Raw genomic sequence first — 23,691 nt, 5'->3', positions numbered from 1 at the left:
CCATGGTCTTCATATCTCTCAGATAAATGCCTGAGAGCGTGATTTCTGGGACATAGAAACCACTTCCTCTCCTGAAAGAATGGAGGAAATGATGCTTTTTGTTGGAGGCAACACATACAACTTCTTTTTTTAAAAAAGATTTTATTTATTTTTAAGTAATCTCTACACCAAACTTGGGACCCAAACCCGTAACATCCAAGATCAAGAGCCCCTGCTCTACCGATGAGCCAGCCAGGTGCCTCAAGCACATATAATTTCCGTGGTCCACACTGTACTGTACATTGGGGTGAAGTTTTACCAGTTCCATCAATAAAGGGTTGGAATAGGGAGTCATTTCTGGAGGAGACTTCATTTTATCCGAAGTTCTTTAGGCCCTGTCAAACCTATTTCTTCCTCCAGCTGAGCAGCTCTTGGTGGAGAGTGGTACAGAATGAGGCCACAAGTCAGCCACTCCCAAGTGTCCTGGGCTCAGGAGTTTGGGACACAGCCACCAACCACAGATCCTTCTTGGCCTGGGGCTCCCAAGTGGAGGATCACCCTGAAGACCTCAAGATGGAGGGAGGGGCCCCAGTGCAAAGGGCAGATGACCCAGGAGGGCAGGAAGCATCATTTCTGCTGGGCTTGTCCACTCTCTCTGAAACATAAGAAGAGGCCCTCCTCACCATGTGAGGTCTTCTCTGCATGACTTTTGTTTCACAATCCAGAAGCAGAATGCTCCCTCACAGCCATGTCGCTGCATCAGATGTTTCCTCTTACATCACAAGAGGGGCGGGCTTTTCCTCTCCATAGAACAGAGGCCTGTTCTCCCCAACACACACATTTGTATAGAGCAGAGTCCTCAGTCCTCCACAATGTCAGCTCCTGCCTCCGGACTCAGCTCTCCTACTTACCTGCTGCTGGCTCTGCTGTTGGGACTCACAGGTGAGCATTGCCCCTTAGGGGAAACTCCTCATTCTCTGCTCCCTCAATCTCCCCTACCCTTGGACATTTAGGGCCTCCAGGTGTGCTACCCAGGCCTGCCACAAAAGGCCAAGGACTGGGTGTCATCTGAGAGCATGAAATAAGGGCTAAGAGCATTCCCTCCATGGATCCATCACCTGTAGCTAGTTACCAGAGGCATCCAAGCTTCATTCAGCAGCAACAACAATTTTGCATGTATTATATGACCTAATCTTCACGACGTCCCTACCTGATAGCTCAGACTGTACTCCTGATTGCAGATGAGGAAACTAAGGCAGAAAGAGCAATGCGCCCAATGTCACCTATGAAGTCAGCAGCGCAGCTAAGATTCATGTCCAGGCCACCCAGCTCCACAGATCATTCTGTTAACCATATCATGCTGCTTGGCCCTCAATGGAGGTTAACTGCAGAAACGTTAGAAAACAGAGAGGCAAACAGAAGAAGAGCCATCACTTATCACACTCAGAAGTCTCAGAGTTCCACTTGTACTGTGTGTACTCCCAAACTTTCATTAATGATGTGTTAGGTGTTATATATGTGTCAATTTTTTTTTACTGAACTTTAACATGTATTACAATTTCATTTAATCCTCAGAGTACTCTATATATTAGCTTGCTTAGCCATACTTTTTAAAAAGAAATTATTTATGGAGCTTGGGTCACTCAGTCCTTTAAGTGTCTGCCTTCGGCTCAGGTCATGATCCCAGGGTCCTAGGATGGAACCCCATGATGGACTCCTTGCTCAGCAAGAGAGTCTGTTTCTACCTCTCCCTCTGTCCCTCCCTACCACTTATTCTCAGAGTCTCTCTCTCTCTCTTGCTCTCTCTCAAATATATAAATAAAAAGAGAGAGCAAGATCTAGAGAAATCATAGAGCGAGAGGAAAAGGGAGAACGGACTCACCACTGAGCAGAGAGCTCAACGTGGGGGTAGATCCCCAAACCCTGAGATCATGATCTGAGCCAAAGGCAGACACTTAACCAACTGAACCACCCATGCGCCCCTAGGCGTCACTTTATATATGTTTGAGAACACACTTATGTGTATGTATGTATGCATATGAGTGGGCATGAGGAAAAGTACATACCCCAGGGATCCCTGGGTGGCGCAGCAGTTTGGCGCCTGCCTTTGGCCCAGGGCGCGATTCTGGAGACCCGGGATCGAGTCCCACGTCGGGCTCCCGGTGCATGAAGCCTGCTTCTCCCTCTGCCTGTGTCTCTGCCTCTCTCTCTCTCTGTGTGACTATCATAAATAAATAAATAAATAAAAATTTTAAAAAAGTACATACCCCAGGTGTGCACGCACACAGGATTCTTGAAAACACTATCTGTATTTTTCTCTTCACATCAGGTACGGTCTACACAAGATGCACATTGAACAGATGCTTGGTTCCCTGTCTCTCAGCTATTCACCCTCTTTTTTACTTCTCCTAATGCATGGCTCTCCCTCCACCAAGCTCTTTTTTTTTTTAAAAGGTTTTATTTATTTATTTATTTATTTATTTATTTATGATAGTCACAGAGAGAGAGAAAGAGAGAGAGAGAGAGAGGGGCAGAGACACAGGCAGAGGGAGAAGCAGGCTCCATGCACCGGGAGCCCGACGTGGGATTCGATCCCGGGTCTCCAGGATCGCGCCCTGGGCCAAAGGCAGACGCTAAACCACTGCACCACCCAGGGATCCCCCTCCACCAAGCTCTTAAGCAAATTTCTCTCTTGGTAAAATGAATAGAAATTTGGACATTACTATCTTGGGAATCTTCTATGCTGGATTGGGGACGGGAGGAAAAGGGGGATATAAAATGCAAAGACTCCTGTCATATGATCTGCAACTATAATTATACCCATATCTACATCCTGATCCCAGTCATCTAGTGCCTGATGATGCCTCCATAACTCAGGAAATCTCATAAGTCATAACTTTCCAATTTCTTGAACACTCACCATGTGCTACCCATACCTGAAAATGCATGTCTGTTATGTCATGTGATCTTTGTATCCAACTTAGACTTTTTCATCACCCCTACCTTATAGATAAGAAAAGGAGACCCAGAAAGGTCCAAGGTCTTTCAGTGGTAAATGATAAGGCTAGGATTTGAGCTCAGGCAGTCTGATTCTAGGTCTCATGGATCTAACCATTGCTCTTCTCAAACTCTGTGGCCCCACTTCCATCCCATGAGATTTCTACAGACCTGCCAATGGTTGTAGGGAAGAGTGGGGTGGGGGAAGAGCATTTGTGGTTTGTTTCTCTCAGCTTTTTTGCTTCCTGGGTATATGCAAGTAGTTTCCCCCAAGGCAACTATGTGGGAATCTCAGCTTCTGATATAATTTCCAGAGAAATTCTCCATTGAAAATAGACTTTAAGGTCTTGGGAGTGGGGCACACTGGGCAATTCACATATTACAGAAATATTTCCTATATACCTACTTGGTGGCTAGAACTATTACATGAACTTAGGTCACACTGGATAAAAGAGACAAAGTAGTTGCCTTCATGCTAGATCCTAGTGAAGGAAAAAACAGGAAACAATAGACATAAATCAATAGCTGACAGAATACAGAAAGTAATGAGCATTAAGAAAAAAGCATGATGGTGTAAGTAAATAAGGCAATGAGAGAATCTTCCAGGATGGGTGTATTTAAACAGGTAGCCTGAGTGGGTATCAGTGAGAAGGGAGATTTGAGCAAAGATTATAAGAAGGTGGGGGAGTGAGCCATGTGATTTCCTTGGAGAAGAGCCTTCCTGAACAGCATGAGAACAACATGTAAGTAGAATTCTCCAACTCTGTTCAAGGATTTGGGCTTTTATTCTGAGTGAAATGGTTGCTATTGCAATGTGTTTTGTTTTTTGTAGTAAGCGTTTTTATTTCTTTTTTTAAAATTAGTTTCAGCATTAGAATTTAGTGATTTACCAGTTGCATATAACACCAAGTGCTCGTTCCATCAAGTGCCCTCCTTAATGCACATCATGCAATTATCCCTTCCCCCCAACCACCTTCCCTCCAGCAACCTTCAATTTGTTTCCTAGAGTTCACCCTCTCTTATGGTTTGTCTCCCTCTCAATTTTCATCTTGTTTTTTTCCTTCCCTTCCGCTATGTTCACCTATTTTGATTCTTAAATTCCACCTATGAGTGAAATCATATGGAAGTTGTCTTTCTTGGACTGACTTACTTTGCTTTCACATCGCAAGGTTTTGAAGACAGAAATGACATGATCAACATGAGTTTTAAATTATTTTAGCATTTGATTGATAATAGAGTACCACAGAACATAGATGGAAGCAACTAGAGCATTAGAGCTCATTGCACTCATGCAAACAACGAAAAGAGTTTTCATGAAGACAGCAGACGGCAGAGAAAGGGGAAAGAGGTCAGATTGTGGGTACATGCAGAGGGGAGCCAACAGGATTTCCTGATGCATGGAATTTGGGGTGGGAAAGAAAGGCTCCAAGGGCTTGGGACCTGAGCATCTGGGAGAATAATGTGTCTCAGTTAAGATGTACAAGGATGTGGGGGACTGAGGAGTTCAGTCTGAGATGTGTTAACTGTGAGAGGTTTTGTTTGTTTGTTTTTGAGAGGTTTACTTCTATCTAAGAAAAATGTTGAGTGGCTGTTTGGACATACAAATTGGAGTTCAGGGGCAAGGCCTGGGCCACAGATGAAACATGAGGATTATTGATACATAGATGGCAGAGTTTTCACCCTTTCCTGGCTCCTCTTAACCTTCTGATTCCTCTTACTTCTTGCCTTCCATATTCCCTCCGTTTCTCCCTCCATGATACATTACTATTACTTATCATTTTTATCTTAGAAGTTCAGCTTTCTCACCTCAATCTTCTGCAGTTTCAGAAACCAAACCATCTGATGTTCTTGGCATATCCAAGATCTGCCTGTAATAATAGCATATGCTCTCCTTAGAGTCATTTTTGGTAGCAAATAGTACTAAGTGCATGGTTTTTACTAACTCACACTCTGCAAAGGTGAACCACAGATTTTCTCGCTGAGGAGTAGCTAAGAAATAGAAAAGAACACTGGGTGTATGTGTGGTGCCACAACAGCCTGCTCCTCTGATTTATATCCCTGTCTGGTCTTCAGAATACTTGAAGTAAAAAGGAGTGATTTTGTATTTCTCGATGTCTCCAGAGACTGACTAGTCACTGAGGCAGGTAAATCCAACTGCAAAGTCTTGCACTCGCAGTTAAATGATTGCCTGAAGGTGATTCATGTTCTTCAATGCATAACTCAATTGTCCAGACATAGGATCCCCTACAATTCTTTTCAGAACACGAATTTGAATCTTCTTGTTATTCTTACTTGATTGCTCCCATGGTTCTATCTCTCCCTTCAAGGGCAGGTTTCTCAAATCTACTAGCCTCTTTTTTCTTGAGTCATTTAGTACAATCGATGGACTCTACATGGGGTGATCCCTTTGTTTGAATACATATATCTTATTGAGCTAAAATTTAGATAACATGAAATCTTGTGTTTCAACCATTTTCAGTGGCATTAAGTACATTCACAATATTGCAAAACCAGTACAGCTGTACATTTCAGGAATGGTTTCAATACCTTAAGCAGACACTATGCACCCATTAAACATGAATTCTCCATTCTTTTTCCCCCATAGCCACTGACAACCTCTATTCTACTTTTTTGTGTCTGTGAGCTTGTCTTTTCTAGGTACTTCATATAAGTGGAATCATATATTTGTCCTTTTGTATCTGCCTTATTTCACTTCAAGTATTTTTTAGATTCATCCATATTCTAGGACATACTAGACTGTCATTGCTTATAAAGGCTGAATAAAGGTCCACTGTATATATCTACATACAACTTTTATTTACCTATTCATCTACTCATGAAAATGAATTTTGTCTGCTACCTTTCAATTATCATCAATAATGCTGCTATAAACATTGATGTACAATTATCTCAGTACCTTCTTGTAATTTGGGGAAGGGGGTATTTACCTAAGAATGGAGTTGTTGGATCATACGGTAAATTATATATACTTAAACTTTAAAGAAAACATTACTGTTTCCACAGTGGCTGCATCGTTTTATATTCCTACCAATGGTGTACAAGAATTTCAAATTCTCTACAACTTATGCAACACTTATTTTCTGATATTTTTGTATTATATTTTGTTTTGCTTTGTTTTGATTTTGATAAAAGCCATTCATTCGAAGGAATGAAGGGTATCTACTATGGTTTTGAATTTCATTTTTTCTAATGACTAGTGAAGTTCAACATCTTTTCATGTAAACATTCTCACCATTTGAATATCTTCTTTGGGCAAATGTCTTTTCTAGTCCTTCGTCCATTTTTTAATTGGGCATTTTGTTATTTTGTTGTTGAATTATAGGAGTTCCTTATATATGCCGATTATTAATCCTTTATGAGACATACACTTTGCAAATATTTTCTCCCATTCTGTGAGTTGTCTTTTCACTTTTGATATTGTCCTCTGCTGCACAAATTCTTAAATTTTGGTGAAGCCCTATTTATATGTTTTTTTATTTTGTTATGTATGCTTTTGGTGTCATGTCATTTTGGTGGTATTATGCTTTTGGTGTCAAGAAATCATTGCCAAATCCAATATCATGAGTTTTACCTACAGTTTTTTTTTCAGAATTTTATAGTTAAGTTCTTACGTTTAGATACCTTCATCCAATTCGAGTTCATTTACTTATACAGATAGGGTGAGGGTTCAACTTCATTCTTTATATATAGATATCCAGTTTTCCCAGAATCTTATGTAGAAAAGATTATTCTTTTTTTGGGGGGGGGGGTTAGTCAGTCTAGCTAAAGTTTTGTCAACTATGTTGGTCTTTCTGAAGAACTACTCCTGGGCTTCCTGATTTTCTCTGTTGCTTTCCATTCACATTGTAGTTATCTCTACACTAGTCCTTTTAGTTTCCTTTATTCTGCCAGCATTTGGGTTTGGGGTTTATTTTTCTCATATTTTTCTGATTTATTAAGATGATAGTTGTTAATAGATTTGTGATCTTTCCTTTCTTTAAGTGTAGACATTATAATTATAAATTTCCCTCTAGTGCTGATTTCACTGCAAACTGGCATGTTCTCTTTCCATTTTCATTCATGTAAAGGTATTCTCTAATTTCCCCTGTGATTCCTTCTTGGCCCTTTTCATTTTTTAAGAGTGTGTTGTTTTATTTCAATATATTTAAGAAATCCAATTTCTTCTTCTCCGTCCAGGAGATGAGTGTGGTCAGCACAACAATGGTCCTCAAAAGACATTCATATCCTAATACCCAAAACTTGTGAATAGTTTTAAACAGCAAAAGAAATTTTGCAGGAATGATTAACTTAAGGCTCTTGACATGAGGCAATTATCCTAATTCATCAAAGTGGCCCTGGTATATTCACAAGGGTCCTTTTAAGAAGGAGGCAGGAAAGTCAACATTAGAGAAGGACAAGAGACAATAGAGGCAAAATTTAGAGTGATAGGAAAGATGGGAACAATAAGTAAAGAATGTAGTTAGCTTCTAGAATTTGGAAAAGCAAGGAACAGCCCTCCAGAAGAAATGCAACCTGGCTAACCCTTGGTGTTAGTCCAGCCACACCAATTTTGGACTCTAGATCTCCAGAATTATAAAATACCACATATATGCAGTTTCCAGGCACTATATTTTTAATAATTTGTACAGCAGCATTTGGAAACTAATATAACATGATTGCACTACAGGGGAAAAATCCCAGAGATTTGAAACACAGTTTTGTTTCTCATTTAAATTACCTGTTCCTTGTGTATTGGAAGCTCTGCCACCACTGCCACTCAAGTATACAGACTAATGAAGGGACCCCAGCATGTGGATGTGCATGTGGAAGAGGAAGCTGATCCATAGAGGTTCTTGAAGTTAAATGCACGGCCCAGAAAATATATCCATCCCTTTAGCTCACACACAGTGGTCTAAGGAGGTGTTATGGTCCCACTGAGTGCAAGGGACCAGAAAGTGCAATACTCCATGAGGCTGGAAATGGACAACCAGAAATATTTGGTGAAACATGATGCTTTCAGTGAGTGATGAGGCACTCAGACGTGCTGTGTGCCACATCAGTGAGTCTCTCTGTCCCTTAGTTTCCTCATTTGTGATAGGGTCTCACCTTATAGGCTCATTGTGAGGGTCACATGCCATGTATGTGCAATGCGCTGAGTCAAGGCCTGCTCACGGGGTGCACTCAATCAATGAGCTGCTGTGAATAAACCCTTGAGGAAACATGCAGGATCACATAAGGATGGATAAATACTGCTTTGTTTCCCCCTCCAGATGTGGCAGGTGAGGTGGAGCTACAGGTGATCCAGCCTGAGAAGTCAGTGTCTGTTGCAGCTGGACAGACTGCCACTCTGCGCTGCACCCTGACCTCTATGCTCCCCACTGGGACGGTTAAGTGGTTCAGGGGGACAGGACCAGGCCGACAATTAATCTTCAGCTTCAAAGGAGGCCACTTTCCCCGAATAACAAATCTTTCAGATGTCACAAAGAGAAACAACATGGACTTTTCCATCCGCATCAATAACATCACTCCAACAGACACGGGAACCTACTATTGTGTAAAGTGCCAGAAAGGAAAACCCGATGTGGAGTTCAAGTCTGGACCAGGCACTCAGGTCACTGTGAGTGGTGAGTATGGCATGGCATCCTTCTTCCCCTGATTGTGACAAGTCAGTAAGAATGTCCTCCCTCCATTGTCTGAGTAACAGCTAAGAATCAGGTGTTGTAGTGGGTGCCCCTGATTTCAGCCCCTTCCACAGATCAGAGAAGTTGAGGCCTAGAGATGTTATGCTATTTGCTCAAGGTGCCCCACTAGGGAAACAGTGGGAAACTCTAGAATCCCAGTCTGAGGGCTCCACAGCTCTTACCTTTTCCAATCCTAAACAGTCCTCTGGTTCCAGGAATGAGGGAATGAAAGTCTGAGTGACTTGTCTAGTCACCAGGTCTGACCTCAACCCTGGCTCCAGAGAGCACTCCCCTCAATGTATTACTGTTCTCTTTACTCAGCACTTATTGAGCACCTGCTGTATACAGGCTCTGCTCTGTGCTGGGGAAGCAGCAGGGAACAAAACAGGCAAGAGCTTCTCTCTCATGAAGTTTAAGTTCCCTTCCCTTCCGGTGAGGACATATACACCCAGGGCAGAGAAGTGGGTCAATGTCTTTCTTTCAGCTTCAGAAAAAATCCGTGAGAAGAGGCACAGGCTCATTGTTTACTCTGACAGCCCAGGTTGGAGAAGATGCCAGATTTTGGGCCTTTGCATGAGTCTGTCCAGAAAATCCTCAGCAGTTTACTGACTGACTATACAACAACTGAGTCTCCCCACAGCCCCTGAACATAGGCAGGGAATGTGGTTTTATCCTGAAGGTGCAGGTATTACAGAAGTTCCCAGTGGTGTATCCCTTGCCAGGCACCACAGTTAGTACATGGCTCCACTGCCAGGCAAATTTGTGCCTCTTAGGCACTCCTTCCTCTTCCCCAATCTGCCCAGATGGTGTTGCCCTAGATGGGAATGGATGGAGACAGTGGGGCCATCTCAGCCCCTTTTACAGGTGAGGACACTGAGACTCAGGAAACCTAACCTGAGCAGGCAGAGGAGACAAGATTTAACCCAAGTAGTCTGACTCACAGCCTTGTTCTTTGCACAATCACTGTGCTGGTCAGAGTGGGAGAAAATTCTAACTTTTCTCCTGAAAATCTTGTATTGTTCTCTTTTTCAGCAGTAGGAATTTTTTCCCCGCCCCTCAGCAGTAGGAATTTTAAAGCAATATGAGAGGTATTTGGTAGCTTTGCACCCCCAGATCAGACAGATACACTTACATCTCATGAATTGTTAACCCTGTTGCTTGAGGACATGGTTCATCACACCCAAGAGCATCAGGAGTCTTTCCCATTGTGTAATGTTGCTCCTTCACTGAGCAGCCTGGGACAGTAGCTTAGACAACAGAGCAGAGGAGCCACTACAATCCCAGCAATACTGGGCATCCCATTCATGGCTCTGCAGACTGGGGATGATTGGGAGACACATCCTGGAGGGTGTCTGGGGCCCCATGAGCAAAAGAGTTCATATTCTAGACTCAGCTATAGGGACCCCACATCTTTCCTCTGTTGCTGGAGGGTCAGCAGGTCTGAACACCAAGAGGGACTCTCACCATAACTGCTTGCAGGGGAGACTGTCAGAAGGACAAGGAAGGTAGAGGTCACTGTTGGGCTGGGAAGTTAGGACACTTACTCTGTTGTGGACAAGAAGACTGGAGGTCATAGGAAGTCCCCCAGGAATGTAGGGGTAGGAGTAATCCCTTTGTAGCTGGATCAGAGTAGTTTGGCTCCTTGGTGAGGTATAGACAGAGACTAGCCCAGGGGAGTTCCCTTAAAAAGTTGCCTTTATTTGTACAGATAAGGAGATCACAGGGAGTGATTTCCAAGGCCATGACCCCAAACGTCAAGCAGGCTCCATTTATTAGGGTTTGAGATCAATATTCAGAGAGGGATTTAACATTATAATGAAGCTGACTTAACTGTCAGCCACATCCTGATTTTTCTGCTCCTTTCATCTGCATTTCCATGTTAAATTCCAAACAACTACATCATTGCCTCACTTGCCCCTCACTGCAACCCCAGGGAAAGAGAAATGCCTGCTGTCCCATTTCACAGATGGGGGAGCCGCACTGTGCCATGTCCACACCTCTGGTCAGCCAGCCAGCCTGGTTCTGGGCTTCCATGGGGTCCTGCTCCGCCCCTGCTTCCCCTGTAAGGAAGCTGCACAGGCTCTCTGAGGTTTCCAGGGAGGCAGCGAGGAACCCTGGATACCAAGAGTGAGAGCCATCAGAAATGTCCTTCCTGTGCCCAGATTGCTGGGAAGTCACCTGGCAGAGGAGAGAAGGCACTGTGAACTCAGGCCTGGAACTGCACCTGAGCCCCTGGGCCCAACTCACAGTTCAGCTCTGGAAACTCGTGTCCTCCTCTGTATGATAAGGAGATGACACTGCTCTCCTCACACTATCAGGAGGGCTGAGTCTTCCCCACAGTGTCACACGTATGGTTAGTGCTGATGACCACAGTCATGCTTACTGTTCATTGATGCTCCTCTTGTAGCCAAACCCTCTCCCCCCGTGGTGTCTGGCCCCACGGCCAGGGCCACGCCTCAGCAGACAGTGAGCTTCACCTGCAAGTCGCATGGCTTCTCCCCCAGAAACATCACCCTGAGATGGTTCAAAAACGGGAATGAACTGACAGCCTCTCAGACCACTGTGTACCCAGAGGAAGACAACGCTTCCTACAGCATCTCTAGCACAACCAAGCTGGTGCTGGCCCTGGAGGACGTTCACTCCCAGGTCATCTGCGAGGTGGCCCATGTGACCCTGCAGGGGGGCCCTCCTCTTCGTGGGACTGCCAACTTGTCTGAGGTCCTCCAAGGTAGATCCCCCTCATCCCCAGTCCAATCCCAGGTCTGGCCCCCAAGCCTAGGAGCCTGCCCCTCCCCCGCTCTGCTCCAGGCCTTCCATTGCCTGGAGTCTGACTCCTGTCAGACCCTCCCAGTCACCCTGCGCCTAGATGTACACTCACCTCCCCTGTTTCCATGGCAGCTGCCTGGTGAACACCTACCACGTGCCAAGCACTGTGCTAGGCAGTCTCATTTACTTTACCATAGCGCTTCCAATTATTGAGCACCTGCTGTATTCCAAGCCACCGCGTGCTTGGTGATTTCATTTGTTTTGCTACAGTTACTCTGTTTTAACTGCATGCCAGGGGCTTGCAGTGTGTCTTGATTTCACTCATTCTTGACCTAATAGGAGCTATCGGTCCTTGAGCTCCTACTGTGTGCCGGGCACTGTACTTAGGGATGTCATTCATATGCGAAGACTGCCCTCAGTATTTGAGCACCAGCTGCATGCCTGGCAGTGTTCTGGGTGATTCCCTTGCTGTGTGGTGGGAGCTAAGTACTCAAGCCCCTCCCCTGTGATGTGTCTGTTCCATAAGGTCAGAGCTTCTGCTCTGTGCTGTTTCAGTTCCGCCCACCTTGGTGGTTGCCCAGAAATTCGTGGCAGGGGATCAGGTGAATGTTACTTGTGAAGCCAAGAAGTTCTACCCACAGCATCTGCAGGTGACTTGGTTGGAAAATGGAAACATGTCCCAAACAGAAACAGTCTCGAGCTTCATAGAGAACAAGGATGGGACCTTTAACTGGATGAGCTGGCTCCTGGTAAATTTATCTGTCCACACAGAGGAAGTGGTGCTCACTTGTAAGGTGCAGCATGATGGGCAGCGGGCAGTTGCCAAAAGCTGTATACTGGAGACCTCTGCCCACCAAAAGGACCAATGCAGAGATAAAAACTTTGGTGAGACTCAATGCCAGGTGACCTGGTATTTAAATTTTATCTTTTCTTTTTTTATGTGAAATTTAACAATTCATGCTTAGACTATTCCAGAAGTCTATAAATACAAAGTAAAATGTGCACTGTGTTCCCTTCCCCCAAAGCCCACATGCCAAGAATGACCACTGGTAAGAGTTTGGTACATATCTTTATAGATCTTTTGATATAAACACATATGAGAGAAAGAAAGAAGAGGAGAAGGGAGATGGTCCTGTTGTTAGTGTCCTACCTCCTGCTCCCTCACCTGACAAGGATTATGTCAGGACATAGGCCAGCCACCCCCTCTTCCTGCTCTTTCTTACCTGGGTCTGGTCTCTATCCCATCTAGACCTTTTCATCCTCAACCCAGCAAACATCTCTTAAAACTAGAAGTATTCAGAAGTTGCATCATTTTGTCCACTAATGGGTGCACATCTAGTTGCAAAAAGAGTCCATAATTGTGTGCTCATGTGATTGATGACATTAGTTTTTCTACAAAACCAACATCATTGCATAATATGAAAAATTAACAATAATTACCTCTTGAGTCAGGGATATTTTAAACCCCTTTATATGATCTGTGTCCATATCTGCAGAACATATTTCCAATATTTTCTAATTTAAGCTGGATTTAGCATTGCTCGCGAGATTTCCTTTTTTTTTAATAAATTAATTTTTTATTGGTGTTCAATTTACCAACATACAGAATAACACCCAGTGCTCATCCCGTCAAGTGCCCCCCTCAGTGCCCGTCACCCATTCACTCCCACCCCCCCACCCTCCTCCCCTTCCACCACCCCTAGTTCGTTTCCCCGAGTTAGGAGTCTTTATGTTCTGTCTCCCTTTCTGATATTTCCCACACATTTCTTCTCCCTTCCCTTATATTCCCTTTCACTATTTATATTCCCCAAATGAATGAGGACATACACTGTTTGTCCTTCTCCGATTGACTTACTTCACTCAGCATAATACCCTCCAGTTCCATCCACGTTGAAGTAAATGGTGGGTATTCGTCGTTTCTAATGGCTGAGGAATATTCCACTGTATACATAAACCACATCTTCTTTATCCATTCATCTCTCGATGGACACCGAGGCTCCTTCCACAGTTTGGCTATTGTGGACATTGCTGCTAGAAACATCGGGGTGCAGGTGTCCCGGCGTTTCATTGCATCTGAATCTTTGGGGTAAATCCCCAACAGTGCAATTGCTGGGTCGTAGGGCAGGTCTATTTTTAACTCTTTGAGGAACCTCCACACAGTTTTCCAGAGTGGCTGCACCAGTTCACATTCCCACAAACAATGTAAGAGGCTTCCCTTGTCTCCGCATCCTCTCCAACATTTGTTGTTTCCTGCCTTGTTAATTTTCCCCATTCTCACTGGTGTGAGGTGGTATCTCATTGTGGTTTTGATTTGTATTTCTCTGATGGCAAGTGATGCAGAGCATTTTCTCATGTGCATGTTGGCCATGTCCATGTCTTCCTCTGTGAGATTTCTCTTCATGTCTTTTGCCCATTTCATGAGTGGATTGTTTCTTTGGTGTTGAGTTTAATAAGTTCTTTATAGATTTTGGAAACTAGCCCTTTATCTGATATGTCATTTGCAAATATCTTCTCCCATTCTGTAGGTTGTCTTTTAGTTTTGTTGACTGTATCCTTTGCTGTGCAAAAGCTTCTTATCTTGATGAAGTCCCAATAGTTCATTTTTGCTTTTGTTTCTTTTGCCTTCGTGGATGTATCTTGCAAGAAGTTACTGTGGCCAGTTCAAAAAGGGTGTTGCCTGTGTTCTCCTCTAGGATTTTGATGGAATCTTGTCTCACATTTAGATCTTCCATCCATTTTGAGTTTATCTTTGTGTATGGTGAAAGAGAGTGGTCTAGTTTCATTCTTCTGCATGTGGATGTCCAATTTTCCCAACACCATTTATTGAAGAGACTGTCTTTCTTCCAGTGGATAGTCTTTCCTGCTTTGCTGAATATTAGTTGACCGTAAAGTTCAGGGTCCACTTCTGGGTTCTCTGTTCTGTTCCATTGATCTATGTGTCTGTTTTTGTGCCAGTACCACACTGTCTTGATGACCACAGCTTTGTAGTACAACCTGAAATCTGGCATTGTGATGCCCCCAGATATGGTTTTCTTTTTTAAAATTCCCCTGGCTATTCAGGGTCTTTTCTGATTCCACACAAATCTTAAAATACTTTGTTCTAACTCTCCGAAGAAAGTCCATGGTATTTTGATAGGGATTGCATTAAACGTGTAAATTACCCTGGGTAACATTGACATTTTCACAATATTAATTCTGCCAATCCATGAGCATGGAATATTTTTCCATCTCTTTGTGTCTTCCTCAATTTCTTTCAGAAGTGTTCTATAGTTTTTAGGGTATAGATCCTTTACCTCTTTGGTTAGGTTTATTCCTAGGTATCTTATGCTTTTGGGTGCAATTGTAAATGGGATTGATTCCTTAATTTCTCTCTCTTCAGTCTCATTGTTAGTGTATAGAAATGCCATTGATTTCTGGGCATTGATTTTGTATCCTGCCATGCTACCAAATTGCTGTATGAGTTCTAGCAATCTTGGGGTGGAGGCTTTTGGGTTTTCTATGTAGAGTATCATGTCATCAGTGAAGAGGGAGAGTTTGATTTCTTCTTTGCCAATTTGAATGCCTTTAATGTCTTTTTGTTGTCTGATTGCTGAGGCTAGGACTTCCAATACTATGTTGAATAGCAGTGGTGAGAGTGGACATCCCTGTCTTGTTCCTGATCTTAGGGGAAAGGCTCCCAGTGCTTCCCCATTGAGAATGATATTTCCCGTGGGCTTTTCATAGATGGCTTTTAAGATGCTGAGGAATGTTCCCTCTATCCCTACACTCTGAGGAGTTTTGTTCAGGAATGGATGCTGTATTTTGTCAAATGCTTTCTCTGCATCTATTGAGAGGATCATATGGTTCTTGGTTTTTCTCTTGCTGATATGATGAATCACATTGATTGTTTTACGAGTGTTGAACCAGCCTTGTGTCCCGGGGATAAATCTTACTTGGTCATGGTGAATAATTTTCTTAATGTATTGTTGGATCCTATTGGCTAGTATCTTGTTGAGAATTTTTGCATCCATGTTCATCAGGGATATTGGTCTGTAATTCTCCTTTTTGGTGGGGTCTTTGTCTGGTTTTGGAATTAAGGTGATGCTGGCCTTAAAGAACGAATTTGGAAGTACTCCATCTCTTTCTATCTTTCCAAACAGCTTTAGTAGAATAGTTATGGTTTCTTCTTTAAACATTTGATAGAATTCCCGTGGGAAGCCATCTGGCCCTGGACTTTTGTGTCTTGGGAGGTTTTTGATGACTGCTTCAATTTCCTCCCTGGTTATTGGCCTGTTCAGGTTTTCTATTTCTTCCTGTTGCAGTTTTGGTAGTTTGTGGTTTTCCAGGAATGCGTCCATTTCTTCTAGATTGCCTAATTTATTGGTGTATAGCTGTTCATAATATGTTTTAAAAATCATTTGTATTTCCTTGGTGTTGGTAGTGATCTCTCCTTTCTCATTCATGATTTTATTAATTTGAGTCTTCTCTCTCTTCTTTTTAATAAGGTTGGCTAATGGTTTATCTATCTTATTAATTCTTTCAAAGAGCCAACTCCTGGTTCTGTTGATCTGTTCCACAGTTCTTTTGGTCTCAATTTCATGGAGTTCTGCTCGAATCTTTATTAACTCTCTTCTTCTGCTCGGCATGGGGTCCATTTGCTGTTTTTTCTCTAGCTCCTTTATGTGTAAGGTTAGCTTTTGTATTTGAGTTCTTTCCAGTTTTTGAATGGATGCTTGTATTGCGATGTATTTCCCCCTCAGGACTGCTTTTGCTGCATCCCAAAGATTTTGAACGGTTTTATCTTCATTCTCATTAGTTTCCATGAATTTTTTTAATTCTTCCTTAGTTTCCTGATTGACCCTTTCATCTTTTAGCAGGATGGTCCTTAACCTCCACGTGTTTGAGGTCCTTCCAAACTTCTTGTTGTGATTTAGTTCTAATTTCAAGGCATTATGGTCTGAGAATATACAGGGGACTATCCCAATCTTTTGGTATCGGTTCAGACCCGATTTGTGACCCAGTATGTGGTCTATTCTGGAGAAAGTTCCATGTGCACTTGCGAAATATGTGTATTCAGTTGAGTTTGGATGTAAAGTTCTGTAACTATCTGTAAAATCCATCTGGTCCAGTGTATCATTTAAAGCTCTCGTTTCTTTGGAGATGTTGCACTTAGAAGACCTATTGAGGATAGAAAGAGTTAGATTGAAGTCCCCAAGTATAAGTGTATTATTATCTAAGTATTTCCTCAGTTTGGTTGTTAATTGGTTTAAATATTTGGCAGCTCCCACATTCAGGGCATATATATTGAGGATTGTTAAGTCCTCCTGTTGGATAGATCCTTTAAGTATGAGAGAGTGTCCCTCTTCATCTCTCACTATAGTCTTCGGGGTAAATTTTAGTTTATCTGATATGAGGATGGCTACCCCTGCTTTCTTTTGAGGACCATATGTATTGTAAGTGGTTCTCCAACCTTTTATTTTCAGGCTGTAGGTGTCCTTCTGTCTAAAATGAGTCTCTTGTAGACAGCAAATAGATGGGTCCTGCTTTTTTATCCAGTCTGAAACCCTGCGCCTTTTGATGGGGTCATTAAGCCCGTTCATGTTCAGAGTTACTATTGACAGATATGAGTTTAGTGTCATCATGATATCTATTCAGTCCTTGTTTTTGTGGATTGTTCCACTGAACTTCTTCTTAAAGGGGAATTTTAAGAGTCCCCCTTAAAATTTCTTGCAGAGCTGGTTTGGAGGTCACATATTCTTTCAGTTCCTGCCTGTCTTGGAAGCTCTTTATCTCTCCTTCCATTTTGAATGAGAGCCTTGCTGGATAAAGTATTCTTGGTTGCATGTTCTTCTCATTTAGGACCCTGAATATATCCTGCCAGCCCTTTCTGGCCTGCCAGGTCTCTGTGGAGAGGTCTGCTGTTACCCTAATACTCCTCCCCATAAAAGTCAGGGATTTCTTGTCTCTTGCTGCTTTAAGGATCTTCTCTTTATCTTTGGAATTTGCAAGCTTCACTATTAAATGTCGAGGTGTTGAATGGTTTTTATTGATTTTAGGGGGGGATCTCTCTATTTCCTGGATCTGAATGCCTGTTTCCCTTCCCAGATTAGGAAAGTTTTTAGCTAGGATTTGTTCAAATACATATTCTGGCCCTCTGGCCCTTTCGGCCCCCTGGGGAACCCCAATTAAACGTAGGTTTTTCTTCCTTAGGCTGTCGTTTATTTCCCTTAATCTGTCTTCATGGTCTTTTAATTGTCTGTCTCTTTTTTCCTCAGTTTCCCTCTTTGCCATCAACTTGTCTTCTATGTCACTCACTTGTTCTTCCACCTTGTTAACCCTCGTCGTTAGGACTTCTAGTTTGGATTGCATCTCATTCAATTGATTTTTAATTTCTGCCTGATTGGATCTAAATTCTGCAGTCATGAAGTCTCTTGAGTCCTTTATGCTTTTTTCTAGAGCCACCAGTGGCTGTATAATAGTGCTTCTGAATTGGCTTTCTGACATTGAATTGTAATCCAGATTTTGTAACTCTGTGGGAGAGAGGACTGTTTCTGATTCTTTCTTTTGAGGTGAGGTTTTCCTTCTAGTCATTTTGCTCAGTGCAGAGTGTCCAAAAACAAGTTGTATTGGGAAAAGGAGAAAAAGAGAGAGAGAGAAGGAAAGAAAAGAGAAAAAGAAAGAAGAAAAAAGGAAGAAAAAAAGAGAAGAAAAAAAGAAAAAGAAAGAAAGGTGAAAAAAAGGGGTGGGGGAAGCAATCAGAAATCAAAAAAAGAAAAAAAAAACACGGGGGAGTATCTTCTGATTCTGTATACTTTAAGTCCCTTGACTTCCCCTGGAACTTGTCCCTCTAGCTGGTCTTCTGGGGGAGGCGTCTGCTGTGCTGATTTTCAGGTGTTAGCACTTGGGGGAGCTGCTCTGCCCATGCCTGGTGCAGGGCTCAGTGGGGGTTGTTTACCCCGTGAGGCCCCAGGAGGAACAACCCCAGTGGCTACTGCAGCTCTGGAAACCTGGATTCAGCTCCCGCTCTCGGTCTGCAGGGCCTGGAGGTTCCGGGGCGGGGCCGCTGATCTGCTTATCTCGGGGCAGGAGTGTCCTTGCTGTCCTGGACCTTCCCGGCCTCTGCCTGTCCCCGGGGGAGGCCAGATCCTGGGCTGTGTCCCCGGCGCCCAGTGCTCCCGGCCTGCGCTGTTGGATTCGCGCTTCCGCCCCGCAGCCCCCTCCGCGGAGCCGCCGCCCAAGCCCCTCCGAGCTGCTCCGGGTCCCGCCGTGCGCGCTGCAGCCCTTAGGGAGCTCGGCGCACTCTCCTGCGCACGCAGGTGTCTGTTAGTGTCCCCGGGAGCCCGAGGGCATCCCTGCCCTCCTGGGGTCCTGCTCTAACTCCCTGCAAGCCCCTTTCCGCCCAGGAAGGTTGGTGCAGCTCCTGCTTCTCCAGGACGGGGCTCTCCTGTCCTGGGGACACTCGCCCCGGCCTCAGCCCGGCTCCTCGCGGGGCCCCTCCCCTTTGGAGGCCTTTTGTTTCTTTATTTCTTTTTCCCCGTCTTCCTACCTTGATAGAAGCGCGAACTCTTCTCACTGTAGCGTTTCAGCTGTTCTCTCTGTAAATCTCAGGCCGAATTCATAGATTTTCAGGATGATTTGAAGGTTATCTAGGTAATTTGGTGGGGACAGGTGATTTGGGGACCCTACTCTTCCGCCATCTCGCCCCTCTCCGCTGGCGAGATTTCCAAATAACTCTCAGGCTCCTTGGCTGTCTACCCTTGTCTGTCTCTCCTGCCCTTTCCCGTGGCTGGTGAAGGTAAGAGGGCAATGACTTAAGGTATTGTGCATTTGAATTTCATTTTTCTCTATTGTGTCCTGGAGATTTTGCAGTTTGTGCATTGCTCCTCAATGACTACTGAAAGCAGTTTTCCATAGAATTTACTGGTTTTTTATTGGTGTGTGTGTGTGTGTGTGTGTGTGTGTGTGTGTGTGTGATGGGTGTGGGGGGCCGCGGGGGGTGGTTGAGATGCCATATTTGGACACAAATAGCTATGCTTCTGCCTTGTCCTCAGCAGCTCACAAGTGCCCTGAGGGCTTTGAATGCCTTAGCCTTAATGTTCCTATCCCACATCTCAGTATCTATTCCCATATTTCCACATCATGGTCCTATTCTGGCAGAGCAGGTGCACTGTAACTGAGAGTTCAATCCTCTCTACAGTACTGATGCTTATGAGTATGTCGGACCCAATTATGTACTCAAGTTTTTTCTGCCCTCCAGCTCTAAGAGGCAATAGTCTACAGTGTTGCCCAGAAGTCCTCTGATGTTTACACACAACCTTTCATGTGTGATCAGTTGGTCTTCAGGTTGTACTATCTTTCTGCGACGGATTGATGCCCAGCAATAGCCATTCAACCTGTAGTTCTTATAATTACAACGCATTTCCAGAATACCAGGGTACTCCCCTCTTCTGCTTACACTGTCCCAGGACAACACAGTGAGGTTTCAGCAGTGACAATAGCAGGGCTAGCTGGGACTTACCTTTCTACCTTCCACAAGAGCTGGGGGCTTCTTGGCCAGCCAACTGATAGAGACCCAAGTTCAAATCTGCACATTAGAGAGGGCTTTTCAGATCCCTCCCAGACAAACTCCACATGTCAGGTGCCCTGGGAAGCAGACTATAAGATGCTATTAGAAGGAAAATTCGCTATGGAGTGCCCCCTGATCCACATGCATGAGAAAGAGGAGGCAGGACTGGTGCCTCTCATGCATGAGAAAGAGGAGGCAGGACTAGTGCAGCACAACAAACATGGCTTTGGACAGATTGCTGGCTAACTGTATGCTCTTTGTGAGTTGTTTTAAATGTAATGAAAGATCTAAACCTCTATACTCCCACTTCTTCCAGTCCTCTAATGCGGGCTGCCCTCTAGAAGCAGGTGCAAAGTGGGCAATGCAATTCTTTCAACAGAGAAAGCCCAGAGGGCCATCCAGCTGAGGCCTGCCATCCTACAACAACCCAGGGGCAAATATGGTGAGGTCTCTGCTCCTTCCTTTAAGATTATCCCATATATTTCAAAAAATTATTTAAATTTCTTTATGTAAGTAAAAAGCAAAATCTGGTCATCGTAAAACAAATCTTTTTTTTTTTTTGTATATTTTTTATTGGCGTTCGATTTGCTAACATATAGCATAACACCCAGTGCTCATCCCATCAAGTGCCCCCCTCAGTGCCCATCACCCAGTCCCCCCATCCCCCCACCCACCTCCCTTTCCACCACCCCTTAATTGTTTCCCAGAGTTAGGAGCCTCTCATGTTCTGTCTCCCTCACTGATATTTCCCACTCACTTTCTCTCCTTTCCCCTTTATTCCCTTTCACTACTTTTTATATTCCCCAAATGAATGAGACCATATAATGTTTGTCCTTCTCCAATTGACTTACTTCACTCAGCATAATACCCTCCAGTTCCAACTACGTCGAAGCAAATGGTGGGTATTTGTCGTTTCTAATGGCTGAGTAATATTCCATTGTATACATAGACCACAGCTTCTTTATCCTTTCATCTTTCGATGGACACCGAGGCTCCTTCCACAGTTGGCTATTGTGGACATTGCTGCTATAAACATCGGGGTGCAGGTGTCCCACCATTTCACTGCATCTGTATCTTTGGGGTAAATCCCCAGCAGTGCAATTGCTGGGTCGTAGGGCAGATCTATTTTTAACTCTTTGAGGAACCTCCACACAGTTTTCCAGAGTGGCTGTTCACATTCCCACCAACAGTGCAGGAGGGCTCCCCTTTTCCACATCCTCTCCAACATTTGTTGTTTCCTGTCTTGTTAATTTTCACCATTCTCACTGGTGTGAGGTGGCATCTCGTTGTGGCTTTGATTTGTATCTCCCTGATGGCCAGTGATGCAGAGCATTTTCTCATGTGCTTGTTGGCCGTGTCTATCTTCTTTGATGAAATTTCTGTTCATGTCTTTTGCCCATTTCATGATTGGATTGTTTCTTTGCTGTTGAGTTTAATAAGTTCTTTATAGGTCTTGGATACTAACCCTTTACCTGATATGCCATTTACAAATATCTTCTCCCATTCTGTGGTTGTCTTTTAGTGTTGTTGACTGTTTTTTTTTTTCTTGCTGTGCAGAAGCTTTTTATCTTGATTAAGTCTCAATAATTCATTTTTGCTTTTGTTTCCCTTGCCTTCATAGAAGTATCTTGCAAGATGTTGCTGTGGCCAAGTTCAAAAAGGGTGTTGCCTGTGTTCTCTTACAGGAATTTTTTCTTTTTTCTCGTTTTTTTTTTTTTTTTTTTAGATTTTATTTATTCAGAGAGACACACACACACAGATTGAGAGAGAGAGAGAGAGAGAGAGAGAGAGGGAGAGACAAGGGCAGAGGGAGAAGTAGGCTCCATGGAAGGAGCCCGACATGGGACTTGATCCCAGGTCTCCAGGATCAGGCCTTGGGCTGAAGGGAGATGCTCAGCCACTGAGCCACCCAGGGATCCCTCTTCTCTAGGATTTTGATGGAATTTTTTTTAAGATTTTATTTATTTATTCATGACAGACACAGAGAGAAAGAGAGAAAGAGAGAGGCAGAGGCACAGGCAGAGGGATAAGCAGGCTCCATGCAGGGAGCCCGATGTGGGACCCGATCCCGGGGCCTCAGGATCACACCCTGGGCTGAAGGCAAGTGCTAAACCACTGGGCCACCGTGGCTGCCCGATTTTGATGGATTTTTGTCTCACATTTAGATCTTTCATCCATTTTGAGTTTATCTTTGTGTATGGTGTAAGAGAATGGTCTAGTTTCATTCTTCTGCACGTGGCTGTCCAATTTTCCCAGCACAAAAGGCAACAAATCTTAAGCTAGGCTTCCAGATCCAACTTTCTGTGCTCAACAGAAAAATGTCAACTGATGTTGGCACTGGCGTCGAGATGGGCAGGATGGGTTTTGAACACCTCCCCCCAAATATTAGACCCCATTTCCTTGCCTCTCCAGGATGCTATCCAAGAGCAGGTCTCATGAGGTCAGGCGACCATGAAGCCTCCCTCAGCACTTGAGTGCATGGGCTCATGCATGGAGCAAAGCCTTGCACATTTCTCACCATGACACCTGTCCTCACTCCACTCAAGGTCAGGCTGACATTTATTTCTATGATCCTAAGAGTTTGGACTTATTTTGGCCCAGAGACAAAGTCTGAGTCATCCTGTAGGACAGCAGTGAGGGACTCCCTGGGTTTGAATCCACTCATCTTATGACCCTCTCTAAATTATGAGCCTGTTCCTTCACCAGAAAGAGGATATAGGATCGGGCCCATAGGTCCTGGGGAACAAGTAAACCATGTGTGCACGTTACTAGGCACTCATTCTCTCCACCTCTTCCCTCAAGAAGGCAGCCTGAGAAAGGATTAACAAAATGGGGAACTTCTTATCCCAAATTCTGCCTGAGTCTGACTGCAGGGAAGATTCATGACCTTTAGAGAATTGATGAAGCCAGTCACCTCAAATGGAGTAAGTGGAGGCTCAAGGGAATGGACTCCTGGGTGCCCCATCTAATGGTGTCTCTGGTCCATTCATTTTCAGACCCAAAGCTGTCTACTCTACTCCTGGTGATTGTCTTCCTGGGCCCCAAGCTGCTGCTGCTCATCACTGTCTCTGCCACTTATGCCCACAGAAAGCAAGGGCCTGACTATGAGTTTGTAAATAAAACTTGAACCATGTGTTGGGAGACTAATGTTATTTAACTGATCTGTGGCAACTGACATCAGCACCATGCAAAGTGAAAACTGCCTATGTGTGTTTGTCTCTTCCTCAAATAGGATGTCGACTCTGACAGAGAAAGGACTATCTGTGTCCTCAGTTGCCAGAACAATGACTGCCATGTGTTAGGTCATCACATTATTTAAAAGTAAATTGGTGACTACTTCTTTGAAAACATGTTTCTATTAAATATCGATTTTAAAATAAAATATTTCTTCATTCCATCACGTGGTGCATGTATCTAAAACCATTTTGCTAAATAATACTCTTTTAGGAGCTTAAAAATTCTCATAAACCATATCAGAAAACCATATTATCCAGAGTGTAAGCAAGTGGAATTTTAAAAAAAAAAAATTAATCACTGATTGGAGTATGTCAAACGAGCACAAGAATAGCCTGGAAGAGCCCTCAATGGCCAAACTACATTTTGAGCAACAAAGAAGTAAAATAGTATCTGGCTCTTCCATGCCCCAAATGTTCTTGTCCTCACAAAACTGAGTTTTGGAATTCTCAAGCCCACATCATGGTGTTAGAAGGTGGGGGCCTCTGG

At 43.8% G+C, this 23,691-nt stretch overlaps 1 protein-coding gene across 1 annotated transcript; it reads left to right on the top strand.

Annotated features, from left to right (window-relative positions):
* The first annotated feature begins 791 nt into the window (after positions 1-791).
* On the top strand, positions 792-23,365 carry LOC112909936 (signal-regulatory protein beta-1-like). The gene is made up of 5 exons (XM_072736205.1): positions 792-921; positions 8,247-8,600; positions 11,065-11,385; positions 11,979-12,308; positions 22,965-23,365. Exons 1-5 carry the CDS (start codon positions 852-854, stop codon positions 23,093-23,095), a joined length of 1,206 nt encoding a protein of 401 aa, XP_072592306.1. The 5' UTR covers positions 792-851; the 3' UTR covers positions 23,096-23,365.
* The last annotated feature ends 326 nt before the right edge of the window (positions 23,366-23,691 follow it).

This window comes from Vulpes vulpes, chromosome 14, assembly GCF_048418805.1.
Source record: "Vulpes vulpes isolate BD-2025 chromosome 14, VulVul3, whole genome shotgun sequence".
In the NCBI taxonomy this organism is placed as follows: Eukaryota; Metazoa; Chordata; class Mammalia; order Carnivora; family Canidae; genus Vulpes; species Vulpes vulpes.
The sequence above is the reverse complement of the archived record's forward strand: the minus strand, read 5'-3'. Positions and strand labels throughout refer to the sequence as shown.

Coding starts and splice junctions, on each gene's coding strand:
- LOC112909936 (XM_072736205.1), top strand. CDS start 852: ATGTCAGCTCCTGCCTCCGGACTCAGCTCTCCTACTTACCTGCTGCTG. Junction 922..8,246: donor TCTGCTGTTGGGACTCACAG/GTGAGCATTGCC, acceptor TTCCCCCTCCAG/ATGTGGCAGGTGAGGTGGAG. Junction 12,309..22,964: donor ATGCAGAGATAAAAACTTTG/GTGAGACTCAAT, acceptor ATTCATTTTCAG/ACCCAAAGCTGTCTACTCTA.